This window comes from Hipposideros armiger, unplaced genomic scaffold (assembly GCF_001890085.2).
Source record: "Hipposideros armiger isolate ML-2016 unplaced genomic scaffold, ASM189008v1 scaffold_926, whole genome shotgun sequence".
Classification (NCBI taxonomy): Eukaryota; Metazoa; Chordata; class Mammalia; order Chiroptera; family Hipposideridae; genus Hipposideros; species Hipposideros armiger.
The window spans coordinates 173,101-188,107 of NW_017732276.1; the positions used below are offsets into that span (position 1 = coordinate 173,101).

At 38.1% G+C, this 15,007-nt stretch overlaps 1 protein-coding gene across 1 annotated transcript in view; it reads left to right on the forward strand.

The window, feature by feature from the left end:
* The window catches only part of CDH17 (cadherin 17), a 97,048-nt gene that overhangs the window by 51,084 nt on the left and 30,957 nt on the right, over positions 1-15,007 (forward strand). The window contains exons 8-12 of the mRNA XM_019630653.1: positions 1,148-1,279; positions 1,585-1,735; positions 6,003-6,218; positions 12,465-12,541; positions 14,443-14,634. Coding sequence (XP_019486198.1) covers positions 1,148-1,279; positions 1,585-1,735; positions 6,003-6,218; positions 12,465-12,541; positions 14,443-14,634 — 768 coding nt within the window. The remainder of the gene's footprint in view (positions 1-1,147; positions 1,280-1,584; positions 1,736-6,002; positions 6,219-12,464; positions 12,542-14,442; positions 14,635-15,007) is intronic.

The window sequence follows — 15,007 nt, forward strand, 5'->3', positions numbered from 1 at the left end:
TATTATTTAGGTTATCCCCATAAGGATTTATAAATGTTAAAAAGAATGCATATGCTTCTTTGCTCTCAGGGCTGTCAAACAAAAGAAATTCTGGGGTGCCACACCCAATACCCAAGCCTAGGAAAAGTGCTTTGGGTGTCCTGAAACACAGGAAGATGAATGAAGGTGGACAACTCAAGAGAGGAGAACTCATACTGAATTTTTAGGGCAGAAGAGGCACCCACTGAGAACTGGAAATGTGGTGTTTGGCTTGGACAGATGGTGATTCTTAAATAACTAGCAAGAGACAATAGTGCTTCCTTGATACTCTTACCAAGTTGGTTTGAAAGAATAGTTAAATGTGGACATTTCAAATAGCCGTAGGAACTTGGGCAAATTCCTTAAACTTTTTGTGCCCTCATTTCCTCATTTGTAGAATGGGGGTAACAATAGTTTCTACCTCATAGTGCTTTTGAGGGTTTATGAGATAATTCATAAAAATATTTCAAATTGTGACTGGCATGTAGTAAGCCCTCAATAAGTGTTATTATTAGTATTAGAATATCATAGAGGCCAAGGTCTGTCTGTAGCAAGTAGACTGGCCTTACTACTAACTTTATTTATTTTGCCAAGTTGTTTACAAAACAATGCTAGGAATTGGAAATTATTCTTATTCCTGAAGTCTTTAAGACTAAATATTATTTATGTCTCATTTGTCTTCCTTAATAACCACACAGAGAAGAGTTTAAAGTGTCTCCTTTGCTTTTATCTTCATTGATGGGTTTTGAAACCCATCATACATCATGGCTTAGTCCTCAGGTAATGGCAGCTGCAAAGTACATTTTGTTTCTTTGATTGATGTTTTATGGATATGAAGCCTCCACAGTCAGGTTTCCAAAAGAAAAACCCACAAATTCTTTAGAAGGTTCACAAAATTGCTTTAGAGAAGAAAAATAATCCTATCTGCTTTTTTGAGCAACTTAACTTGGTAAAAAAAAAAAGGCTTATTTTATGTTGAAAATGAAAACTGTAATTTGGTAGTTATAAGAAACCACAGACAACAAGGTTGTCAGAAATTTCAAATTAAGAACCAGGAAATTGTTTATTTCCTTTCCAGTTCTCGTGGTCTAGATGTATTTTTCCTTACAATTCACTTTGGGCCCTGTAGGTGCGGTGGAATGAGCCAGGTGCACAATATTCCTTAGTTGAAAAGGAGAAGCTGCCAAGATTCCCATTTTCAATTGACCAGGAAGGAGATATTTATGTGACTCAGCCCTTGGACCGAGAAGAAAAGGATTCAGTGAGTAAAACTTGGAGGAGTCTCACAGGCAACAAGACCACGTCCTGTACCTATGGACAGCTGAAAGCAGAAAAGATTTTACTTAAAAACGATAACAAAAACGCCAAACTGTTCTGAACCCCAGTACATTATTGCTTTCAATGACATGATAATATCCCCACAAGTCCAACACATTTAATTTTTTTCTCAGTTCCCAGTTCTAAGTAATTGAAAATAAGGTGGTAAATGAAATAGAATTGAAACAGCTGTTTTCTCTGCAACAAAGGCAGTGATGAGTCATATTTTAACTGATGTTTCTGTTTTAGTATGTTTTTTATGCAGTTGCAAAGGATGAATTTGGAAAACCACTTGCATTCCCATTAAATATTCATGTGAAAGTTAAAGACATTAATGATAATCCACCTATGTGTCCATCTACCATGACTACATTTGAGGTCCAGGAGAATGAAAGAATTGGTAAGAAATGAGAGCTGTTCAAAGCTGTGTAGCTGCCCTTCCTATGTTAACTCTGTAATCCCTTTCTCTTTTCTGTCCTGTAAAAGGTGGGCAGGTAAACCTGACCAGGGATTAATTGTCCTTGTCTAGCACAGTGCAGAGGTTGAATACACCTTGAGACTGACACAAATACAGTATTTTGACTCACTCAATATCTGGGTAGGGTTCTTAAACAGGAGCTTTTATTACTACTATCACCACTACTACCACTATTACTGCCACTACTATTACTGTTACCACTATTACTATTACTGCTACCACCATCCTTACCACTACCATTAGCACCATAACCACTTCCACCAGTATCTTGTATACATATATAAGTTTATCTCATTTGCAAGGTTTTCCCATAGATTCTTGTTTGCCCTCTAAAAAACTCAATAACAGATAAAATATTATCAAATTTTCTAAATAATTTAAACCAACATTTATACCCAATGTCAGATATCCTGCAATAAGTAAGCACAACAAATGGAAATTGACTTTTGATCCTTGATGCTCCCTCTCTAGGAAGGTGATAATAGTTCAGGAGGTTGGTAAATGAAGGTCAATTCCTATCTATTTTTGTCCTTTTGTTCTTGACTTGCTTTATTTCTTTTACTGTATCTCATGCTATCCTTAGGTTTATACAGGGACAACTATCAATACTATCAGAGCATTATGTCTGGGAGTTTTATGACTTCCCTAGATTTGGGAAAACTCTTATCTATTATTCCTTGATGTTAAGCTCATTGGCTGAGCATGTCGGCATTTCTTCAAATGTTTTTGTCTATTGTTTCATGTAAGTTTCAGAGGCTTTAGAGGTTAGCAGCCTCTTCTGACTATCATTCCTAGGGCTTTGCTGCCCTCTGGATGGGTCCCCACATGCCTGTGGACTTTCTCATCGTTTTCTTTTGACCTCTCTATTCTTCTTGCCACACACTTTTGAACAGTGGGTGCTGTTCTGGCAGCTTAGTAGACAATGCTTATGTGGCTTGCTTTCTCAATGCTTATATTTTTCTTCTTTCTGTCAGAAGTTATACATAGGTTACCCACTGCTATGTGTTTTGCTTAGGTCCTCTCACTTTCATTTATTCCAATTCTTGCTGCAACAAGATGTGTTAAATGACTTGAAGGATTTTAGTTAATTATAAGGAAGAATCTTCTAATAGCAACAGATGTGTAACAATGGAATGTGTGACAATACCTGAGAAACACTTGTAGCATTACCTTTTTTGGAAATCTGGGGTGGTCTGTGATGCTGAATGAAGGCAGAAGACCTTTGAAGACCTTTGTAGATGATACTTCAAGTCTGCATAAAGCTTAACATTTAGAGTATTAGTTGTCTATTGCTGCATAACAAATTGCCCCAAAATGTAGCAGTTTAAAACAACCCAGCTGTGGGGTGCAGCTCAGCTGGGTACCTTTGAGAGTTGAGAGAGTGCTCAAAAAGTGTTGAGCAAGATGGAAATCAGCCTTTTTATAACCTAATGTCAGAAGTGGCATCCCATCATGTTTTCCGTATTCTATTCATTAGAAGCAAGTCACTAGCCCCAGCCCACACTTAACAGGAGGGGATTTCATGAAGCACCAATATCAGTGTAGGGGAGTTCGTTAGGAGCCATTTCAGAGGCTTATTTGGAAAGAGGACAGCACTAGTTTTCTGAGACTGGTGAGAAAGTCATTGTTGGTAAAATAAATTGTTCAGGTAGAATCAATTGTTAATGCTCTCTGCCTCTCTAAAAATGAAAATTTATTTTGTAACATTATTTCAAAATCTTGAATGGTGGACTTAATGGACAAGTAATTCTTATAAATCAACACAGATTGAGTCTATTCTACATATGTGGGCTAAAAGAAGTATAAAACAATGTGCCTGCCCATTTGCATGGCTTACTGTTTAGCTCAATAAAATACTAAATTATTCCTTAGTAGGTCTATATTCTAGTTTGGTGTCGTCTATTAACCAGAGCTTGTGAGGCTCAGGAACTCAAGTTTTAGCAACACCAACATTAATTTTGAAATCCCACTTGCTACCAACTCTTATGTGTTCATACAGGAAATTTAGCCTTTCATAAAAACACCACCTCTCTAAAGTGATTCTGAGTGCCCCAAGAGATGCTAAATACACCTCCGAATCAATCTGGGCTGCCACTTGTTCCTGGATTTTGTTGCTTAGAGACATGGCACTCCTTTCCACAAAGTTCTATACTCACACTGAGCATTATCCCCTATTGAAATTTCCCTGGTCACTTATGTCAACAGCCTCATGGTGCCTCTGACAGCTGGAAGTTTCCTGTAGAGTGAGAGAACAGTGTCCTCTGTGTTATGCTCACTTGTTGAGGGGAAGGTCCAAAGCAGGGCTGCTCAGATGCCGAAGGATCACAATTTAGTAAGACACTATTTCATTCCAACACAGAGATACATTTCTTACAATGGCAGATGCATACCACAAAGGTGACCTGGTTGTGATGGATTCAGAAATAGCAACTGCTAATATATTGTACTAGGTATATATTTTCTTCTGCTCTATTGCTCATGATGCCCCCCTTCTTCAGCCCATAAGACACATCTACAGGTTCCAGCTTCATTATAGACATAACATAGGTACTTTCCTACCCTCCACAATAAAAACCTTCCAGATTTCCATATAAGTCAATTGATGCCAATTGATATAGGAGAGGGGGCTTAAACCTAGCTTCACAGATGGGATGTATTCAAGTTTTAGTACCAAGGTACCATTCTTGCTGCATGTAGAGAAACCCACAGTTCCCATTTCACGGAACAAGGTGATCCAAAACCTATCAGACCTCACCCAGAGCTGAATGGAAAACTGAGTCAGCCTCTGAGTTTTGAAATTCCCTGGACTAAAACAATCACAGGAATAAAATACTCACATGCCATAAATTGCAATGAGGCAGACAGGATGCATGCCTGTTCTTTGACCCATGTTATCTTTGGGGTGGAGTCAGTCTCTACAATTGTTCCATAAAGTTGCTTACAAGCAACCCACACTTGGCTTGTCCTTCTTTAATTACACCATTTGCCTTGTGTATCAATGTCCAAGGGAGGCTGTAAAATATTACAACAAAATTGGTGGCTTAAAAAAACAAAAATTTATTCTCTCACAGTTCTGGAGACTAGAAGTCTGGAATCAAGGTGTCAGCTAGGGGAGAATTTTTCCTTGCCTTTTCTGGCTTCTGTTGGCTCTTTTCATTCCTTGGTTGTTTGTGGCAGCATAACTCTAGTCTCTGCTTCTTATTCACATGGCCTCATCCTCTGTGTGTGTTTTGGGGTCTCCTCTTCTTCTTATAAGAACACCAATCACTAGATTTAGGGCCCACTCTAAATCCAGGATGATTTTATGTCAAGATCCTTAACTATATCACAAAGACCTATTTCCAAATAAGGTCACTTTTGAGGTTTTGAGTGAACCTAAATTTTTTGTAGGACACTATTTGTTATGGATTGAATTCTGTCCCCTCAAATTCATATGCTGAAGTTCTAACCCCCAGTACCTCAAAGGGTGACTATTATTTAGAAATAGGGTCTCTAAAGAAATAAAGTTAAAATGATGTCATTATGTCATAATCCAATATGAATTAATGTTGGCATTGCTAAGACTTGGGAAATTGAGTCTCACAAGATTATGACTAATATAAGATACCAAACAAAAGAATATACATATACTAAGGATTAATTTAGTATTTTATTGAGCTACACAGTAAATCCCTCAAAGGGCAGTAGCATTGTTTTGTACCTCTTTTATCCTACATATATAGAATAGACTCAATTTTAACCCGACATTCTGAATCCATCTCTCATATGGTGTTCTTCTAAGAAGAGAAAATCTAGACGCAGGCACATGCAGAGGAAGGACCCTGTGAAGACATATGGAGATGACAGCTATCTACAAGCCAAGCAGAGAGGTCTCAGAAGAAACCAACCCTGGTGACAACTTGATCTCAGATTTCTAGCTACCAGAAACTGTGAGAAAATAAATCTCTGTTGTCAAAGCTACCCAGTCTGTGGTACTTTGTGATGGTGACCCTATAAAACTAATAATATACTACTCCACACATTACGCTGTGGAGAGGGTTAGAAGAAACAAAATACATCTAAGAACTTTAGTCAGCTACTCAAAGTTATTTACAGTGCTTTCTAAGAACCTGCTTATCCAGTGAAACCATTTTTTAATAGCTTAAATAGAGCCTGTAATGGATAAATTTCCTTCTTTCCTTCTCTATAGGAAGCAATATTGGGACTCTTACTGCTCATGACATGGATGAAGCAGACACTCTCAACAGTGTTTTAGAATACAGAATTGTGGATCAAACTCCCAAGTCTCCCATAGAAGGACTCTTCCTGGTCCAAACCTACACAGGGGTGTTCCAGTTAGCCGTCCAGTCCTTGAAGAAACAAGACACTCCTCAGTACAACTTGACAGTAGAGGTGTCTGACAAAGGTTAGTATCACATTCACTGTCCAGAGCGAATATATTTGTTTTCCTTTTAGTTGTGATTCATTAGGCTGCTATAATGCCTGGGTATATTACAGAAGGATGCTGTTTAAGTGTTCTTGCTTCTTATGTAAAACACACATGCAGCACAGAGACAGCTGGTCCAAGTTACAGCTCAGGCAACACTATTGTATTGGTCCTGGTCTTCTAAGAAACAGATGCCAAGAGGGGATTAAATCAAAAAAGGATTTGATTTTTGGGGAAAATGTCTATGAGAATAAATCAGGAGAGATGCAGAGAAGGCTGGGAGAACCATCAGACTACAATACAAGCCTGGCCCTGAGTGAAGGAAGGTTGGTGGGAGTATTACAGACCACCGAGCAGTCTAAGAAAAGTCCTCAGTGCAAACGTGGTGATGGATTTCAGAATGCAGTAGTGGGGCCATCGTCAATTAAGATCCCTGTTGTCAGAGGTCAGCAAGGCACTCTGTCATGGCCACCATAATCATGAACAAGAAAATTAATTGTATTTCCCAGTTATTCCTTTTGGGCTCAAAGGATTCAACTGTATGAAAGTGGAGGAAAAATGCATCTTTTGGGAAATGTTGTCTTTTACTATTAGCTTCTAGTTGGCCATTTGACATATCAAGAAATATTTCCCCCTCCTCCTTATATAATTTCAAAGCAAGTGGTTCTTGATTTTTGTTGAGTCACAAGACCCTTAGAGAATATGATAAAAACTATGCATTCTCAAACAAATGCACACGTTCTCAGACAAATGTGCAGAAACACAGAAAATACATTTATTTAGTGACAGACTTATTTTAGTGACACACACTCCTTGGTTAAGAATCTTTTTGAGTTAACTAGCACTGAGTCTTAGATTAACAAATAGTTCAGTAAGGGTTATGCTAGGAGACACAGATTATATAGATATGGAGAAGAAAAGGGCATCATTTCACACTGTGTTTCACGTTTTTGCCTTTACGCAGAGGTTGATATACTGGAGAGAACTGTGGTTTAACAGGCTCCCAATGCATAATGTTTGAAATTTAGTAATTGGGCAAATATTGAGGACCTAACATTTATCTAGCATTATGTTAAGAGGCACAACAAAAGTAATAATGAGTGTAATAAACCATGATGAATTAACAATCTTATATCATTAGCCATTTATTTTTTTGGCAAACACTTATTGAGCATTTACCTTGTTTGAGGCACCATTCAAGGTACTGAGGTTACACTTGTGAATAAAACCCAATGTCTGTTCTCAGGGAGCTCTTATGATAGAGGAGATGGACATGTCAATAAGTAAATTGCAGTAAACATGTATAAGGTTGTCCGTGAAGGAAACAAGTGACTCAGTGGAGGGAGAGAATGAGTAAGGCTTTCCAGAAGAGGTGATGTTGAACCGAGTTTTGAAGGATGGATATACCAATGTACAAAATAGCACAGGGTTTACAGAGAAGAAAACCCATGTGCAAATTTAAGGCTGTAAGGGCATAAAATGGAAATCAGATTACAAATTGTCTATGTACAGGAATATAGCTATAAAAAATATGGGCCAGGGTATAAAATATATTTACACATAAATATATGTTTGTATGTGTGTTGATGGAATGAAACATTCAAGTGTGCACTACAGAAAATTAGAGACTAGGCTGTAATTAACATAGTTTTATATGAAATCTGGGAGGCCTTGTTATGCAGGAAGCCCCCTGCTGGTCCAAATGAAGTTTGTACAAATCAGGAGCCAGTGTGTGTAGGTTGTGGAGTCCCTAATCTTGTCATTCTTGTTGTCTACAAATGTTCTGGGGACTGGCCCCAGCTTTAATCAATGTTCACTTATTTATACTTCAATTATTATTAGATTAAATGCCTGACCTCATGTCCCGGGCATTGAGCACAAGCTCTGAGTAAGATTGCCTGAGTATATTTGTTAGAATCCCAGCAGAAAATAGAAATAGAGCCCCCCTCCAAAGGAGTAACCAAAAAGAGGTTTAAGAAGGGATTATTTGTAAAAGATGTAGGCAAGGTGAAAGGAAACCAACCGGAGGTGTGAAGCAAAATGCACAGTCTTTCCTACCTTAAGTCATGAAGCATTGAGGGAAGGGAGCATTTTCCGAAGTGGCAAGGCCTATGCCTGTAGCTGTCGACAAGGCTGCTGGCAATGGGGAACTATACCAGGCCTCTCTTCTCCTGCCCCTCCTCCCATCTCCTGCCAGTACTCCCACTGGCACAACCCAACTGTTACCCAGAGGGCCAGAATGCCCACTGATGCAGTTCATGAAGTGGGTCTCCTACACACAGAGCAGGATAGAGGGTGGAGAGTGGATGAAAAGGACAAAGGAAGCACATGTATTTGAATTCTGGCTAAATCACTAGTTAGTTGTGTGACCTTGGTCATGTTGCATAACTTCTCTATCCCTTGGTTTCTTCATTTGTGAACTAAATGAGAATGATAATAGTACCTACATCATGGAGTTAGTATGAAGATGAAATGAGTAACACAGGTAAAGCACATAATACAGTGCCTAGTCCATAGAGTGCTAACAATTTGTTTTATGTCAAGAAACTTAGTTCTTTTTTTAATTTTAATTTTTCAATTACAATTGACTTTCAATATTATATTAGTTTCAGGTGTACAGCCTAGTGGTAAGAAATTTATATAATTTATGAAGTGATTCCCCCCAATTAGTCTGGTGCCCACCTAACACTATACATAGTTATTACAATATTATTGACTGCATTCCCTATGCTGTAATTTACATTCCCATGACTATTTTGTAACTATCAATTTGTACTTGTTAATCCCTTCACCTTTTTCACCCTACTCCCTAAACCCCTTCCATCTGGCAACCATCAGTTTGTTTCTGTATTGTTTGTTCATCTATTTTGTTCTTTATATTCCACACGCATAAGTGAGATCATATGGTATTTGTCTATCTCAGTCTGACTTATTTCACGTAGCATATTACCCTCTAGGTCCATCCATGTTGCTGCAAATGCTAAGATTTCATTCTTTTTAATGGCTGAGTAATATTCCATTATATATACGTACCACTTCTTTATCTAATTGTCTATTGATGGATGCTTAGGTTACTTCCATATCTTGGCTATTGTAAATAATACTGTAATGAACATAGAGATGCATAACTTTTTGAGTTAGTGTTTTGGATTATTTTTGGATAAATACCCAGAAGTGGAATTGCTGGGTCATAAGGTAGTTTTGTTTGTAATTTTTTGAGAAACTTCAAACTGTTTACCAAAGTACCTGCAGCAATTTTCAATCCCACCAACAGTGCATAAGGGTTCCTTTTTCTCCACATCCTCACCAACACTTGTCATTTGCTGATTTATTGATGAAAGCCATTATGACAGAAGAGACTCCAAAAATAAACCCACACTTATATGGTCAATTAATGTATGACAAAGGAGACAAGAACATATGATGGGGTAAAGACAGTCTATTCAATAGATGGTGTTGGAAAAACTGGTCAGATACATGCAAAAAAATGAAAAAAGACCATCTTCTTATATCATATATAATAATAAACTCAAAATAGATTAAAGACTTAAATGTAAGACCCTAAACCATAAAATTCCTAGAAGAAAACATAGGCAATAAACTCTCTGACTTTGCTCTTAGTGATACTTTTTCTGAATATTTGGTCTTCAAAAAAGTTATGACGCATGTTTGCAACAGATGGCACTAGTTCATTTTTGGAAGTACTAGAGTCATTCGCATCTGTGTTATTCCTATGTCATTTGAAAGCTGACAGTTCTAGCTTCATTCTTTAAAAAAATTGAGCGATTTGGTTGAATTTTGGAGATTTTACAGCAAGTTGAAGATGGAAGACCAAACTGTGCATTTTTGCCATATTTTACTGTTTTACTTCCATAAAGGGAAGAACACGCGTCAAGCTTGTGAAAACATACATAAAGTTTATGGTGACAATACTCTACAAGAATATCAGTGCCAATGAAGGTTCATGAAATTCTGTGCTGGTGATTTTGATCTCAATGTTGTTCCTCAGTCAGGGAGGCCCACTGAGGTTGATGACGACATTATAAAGGCATTAATCAAGTCAAACCCATGTTACATGACACGAGAGATTGCAGAAATATTGAACATCCATCATTCAAGCATTCATGACCACTTGAAAAAGCTGGGATACATAAGCAAGCTCGATATTTGGGTTTCTCATGAACTCAAAGAAGTTCATTTGACAGCGCGTATAAACATCTACAATATGCTCATTAAATGTGAGGAAAATGATCCTTTTTTGAAGTGACTGATAACTGGTGATGAGAAGTGGATTGTTTACAACAATGCAGTCCACAAATGGTCTTGGTCCCTACGTGATGATTTACCTCAAATGACACTGAAAGCAGACATTCATCAGAGGAAGGTTATGCTTTCAGTGTGTTGGGATTTTAAAGGTGTCGTGTTTTTCGAGCTCCTACCAAGGAACCAAACAATCAATTCAAATGTGTACTGTCAGCAATTGGACAGTTTGAAAAAATCCATCATCCAGAAACTTCCAGAGCTTGTTAATTGCAAAGCAGTTGTGTTACATCGTGACAATGCAAGACCACACACAAGTTTGATCACCCATCAAAAATTATTGAAGCTGGGCCGGCCAAGTGGCTCAGTTGGTTAAGAGCTCACTCAAGAGTTTGAGTTCTGAGCAACAGCAATTCGATTCCCAGCCCGAGCTGAGCAGCTGCTGAGCTGCCAACAGGTGGCAGGATGGCTCAGCTTAAAAAAAATATTATTGAAGCTTGGATGGGATGTGTTGCCACACCCACCATACTTGCCTGACCTTGCGCCATCAGATTTCCATTTGTTTCGCTGTCTTCAAAACTCCTTGCATGGTATAACATTCAATTCAGATGAAGCTGTAAATCAGTACCTTGTTCAGTTTTTTTGCCAATAAAGACATCCTTCTATGAATGAGGAATTATGAAGCTCACTGAAAGATGACAAAAGGTTATCAAACAAAACAGGCAATATATCATTGCTTAACCTTTGTTCTTTATATAAATAAATGACCTTTGAAAAACATAGACAAAATATGTCATGACCTTTCCAACATCCCAATATCTCCTCAGGCAAGGGAAACAAAAGAAAAAAAATAAACAAATGGGACTACATCAAACTAAAAAGTTTTTGCACAGCAAAGGAAGCCATCAACAAAACTAAAAGACAACCTATTGAATGGAAGAAGCTATTCACAAATGCTATATCCAATAAGGGGTTAATATCCAAAATTTATAAAGAACTCATACAACGCAACAGTAAAAAAATAATCCGATTAAAAAATGGGCAGAGAACTTGAATAGATATTTCTCCTAAGAGAACATACAGATGGCCAATAGACTTATGAAAAGATACTCAATGTCACTAATCATCAGAGAAATTAACCACAATGACATATCACCTCACAGAACCTAGTTTCTTAATCTTTATGATATAGTATGCCAGGGCTATTAGAATGACGGTGACCCCCAAAAAGAACCTGCCATGTTGTTTCTTATTCTGGATATTTCCCCATGCACCCCATTCCTACCCATACTCCATGCTTATCTTGGATCTAGGTTGAACCCGCTCTCTCTAACTAGGTCTTTGAATTGTCAAACTCACCCCTCAAAGATAGTGTCATTTCCCCAGGGTTCCATGAGCCATCTCTGCCTCTCTCTGGCCTCTAGAAGGCTGGGCAGTCAGGCCCTCTGAAGAATACTAATTGTCCCACTTCCTCCCTCACTTAGAGGGGAGGGAGCAGGCACCCTGAACCTCCCCACCATAGGGAGCACAGGAGATGGAGGACATTAAGTGCTGGGATATTTAGAGAAGGAAAGAGCTGACTTGGATGCTCAGGTAAGGCTTTCTGGAAGGATAGTTTTGCAATGGGATTTGAAGACTACATAAGTTTCACTAGTTAGAAAGAAGAGGCTGCTTCACAGAAAACAAACTTTGTTGCTCAGGAACAAGCCTTACTCAGGAGGGGGCAGGTGGAGGGCAATGAAAATCCCAGGGGAACTCATTCAGGACTTTCTTTAGCTACCCTGTGGTGACCTGCTTGTGGGTGCAGGTGGGGAGCAGTGAACCCTGTTTCCACATAAATTGCATGTCAATAGCAAACTTGTGACTATGGCTGTCTCTTCACTTGACAATGTTTTTCTTGCAGATTTCTTATTTTAGTGCATAATTTTTCAGTGAAAGTTTTTATGATATGACTTTGATTTTCAGATTTCAAGACTTTCTGTCATGTGCAAATCAACGTTATTGATATCAACGATCAGATCCCCATCTTTGAAAAATCAGATGTGAGTAATTTTCACCTCTTTTTTCTGTTTTGTTTTGTTTTGTTTTTTCACTTTGTTCATATTACTTGACCCCTACTTTTGGAGAGTAGTTAGGATAAATGTCTGACTTCACAGGTATCCTTAGTCAATGCACTGGTAACAAACGCAGGCACTTTCTCCAGTGGAAATCTTCAGGGAACAATAACATTCATCTGGGAACATCTGTTTATAAGTTTCTGCCAATGGCTCATTTCTTCCAAGGGCTGCTTAAAAGCTACAACCACAATCTTTGTCAAATTGAAAGGAGTTGAATGGCTACTTGCAATTTGTCATTATATATTTTGTGTGTAGTAGGATAATAAATAGATTATTGCTAGGTCTCAAACAAGCATTTTTAGTAAAAAAATTTAATATTTGGAATATTGGCAATCTAAACTTACTTTTCAGTAATTGGGTTAAGAGAAAAGGAGAAGAAAAAACCAATCTCTGGCTCTCAAGACATTTGTAAGAATTACAAATATTGGGTGAAAAAGCAGGAGAAAAAAGATCAGTTGAGGACATGAAGAAAAATGTTTACTTATTGTTGATGTGGGCTTTAAACTTGGGGATAGTTTTATCACTGCTCCCATTAGAAGGGGTGTCTCCATTTATTTATTCTGGAGCAGAGAGAAGCCCAGTTGACTAGACTGTTATGTCATAGTTGAAGTCAGTTCTGAGGCAGCCCAGAGCCCCGTGATGATGTTCATAAATCAAAATAGGGACACAGTTGTGACAAAGAAGGGGAATTGATTTATGAGAGGGGAATTGATTTACTTACAAAGCAGTGAGTGGTGTGAGTGACTGAATGTAGCTTATGTAACAGGCACTGATGCTAAGTAAGCATGGGATATAGTCATTTTCTTCTCAGCCTCCATGATCTCTTCCTTCTGTTGTGATTTCCTTGCATTACATCTCAACAGTGGTTTTAGATTGAGGATGAGAATCCTGCTCTGGCAGTCTCAGAGCTTGGAAATGCAAACTGGGATCTACAGAGTGAGCTGCTTTCACTGCTGTGGTCATCTCCTGGACCCTGACTGTTTCCATCTATAAGATCATGATGCCCAGAGAGATGATCTGGGGGATTTTCATTGGAGGAGTGGGAGATACTTTAGGCCAGTGATTAAGAGCACAGGCTTTGGAGTTGGACAAACATGGGTTTGAATCCCAATTCTGTGTGGTCTTGGATGGGTTTTACCTCTTCAATCCTTTGCTCCTCTGTCAAATGGAGATGAAAATATAGCTACTCAGTGGGCTTGTTGCTTATCTTTATGGAGTACTTACTATAGGCCAGGTATTCTGGGGATTTACTTGATTTATCTCTCAATCTCCACAGCAAATATGAAGTTCAATTTCTATTATCTTCATTAAACAGAGGATGAAACTGAGACTTAAAGACATTAGGTGACTTGCTTCAAGTCATCTAGCTAATAAGTGGTAAGCCTAGGGTTCATACCCAGGCCATTTGACTCCAAAGTTCAGGCTCTTAACCACTACTCTTTGATTGATTATGGATTAATTAAAATAATATATGTAAAGTACCTGTTACATTAGATGTACTCAATATATAGTATCTATTTATATAATCACTAGTATAATAATTACAGCTAAATGTATTGGATGGGGGGGGCTGTTAATCTGTTTTAGAATTTTACCAGTAGACTTCTGAGATGTGTTTCTTCATACAATAGATATCAGTCTATGAGTATGACTGATGTCAAAATCAACTGTAACATATTCATCAGTAGGAAAAACATGTTTGGTAAGTATTGATGCAATCTATGACTTGTGTCCATTCTAAAACCAAAGAGACAAATTAGCCCTTGGCAATTATGCTTGATGACAATGAACATTTTCATCATTTCTTTCCCTTGTTTTCTTCTTAGTACGGAAACATAACTCTTGCTGAAGACACAGCCGTTGGGTCTATCATCTTAACCATCCAGGCCACCGATGCTGATGAGCCATTTACTGGGAGTTCTAAAATCCTGTATCGTATTAGACAGGGAGACAGTGAGGGGCGACTGGAGATTGACACAGACCCCCAAACCAACACTGGATATGTCAAGATTAAAAAGGTAAATATCCCTTTAATAGAATTTGTCTTTTTCATTGATTAATTTACTTATGACCATGCAAGAACCTATAGACAGGGGTGATGGATTAGCATAGCAATGGATTCCTGGAGCACTCTCAGTCATTTCTGTCCTCCTGAAAGACAAAAGGTCTGGAATCTAGTTTTGGGTCTGTCACTAACTGACCAAGTAAGCTTTGTGGAGGAAGGTAGGGTTGCCATATTAAATAGAGGATAAACAATTCTTTAATATATATCTCGTGCAATATTTGGGACATACTTATACTAAAATAAATTGTTGTTTATGTGAAATTCAAATTTAACTAGGTGTTCTATATTTTATTTGCTAAATCTGGGTGGTGGTGTGTGCTCAGGGC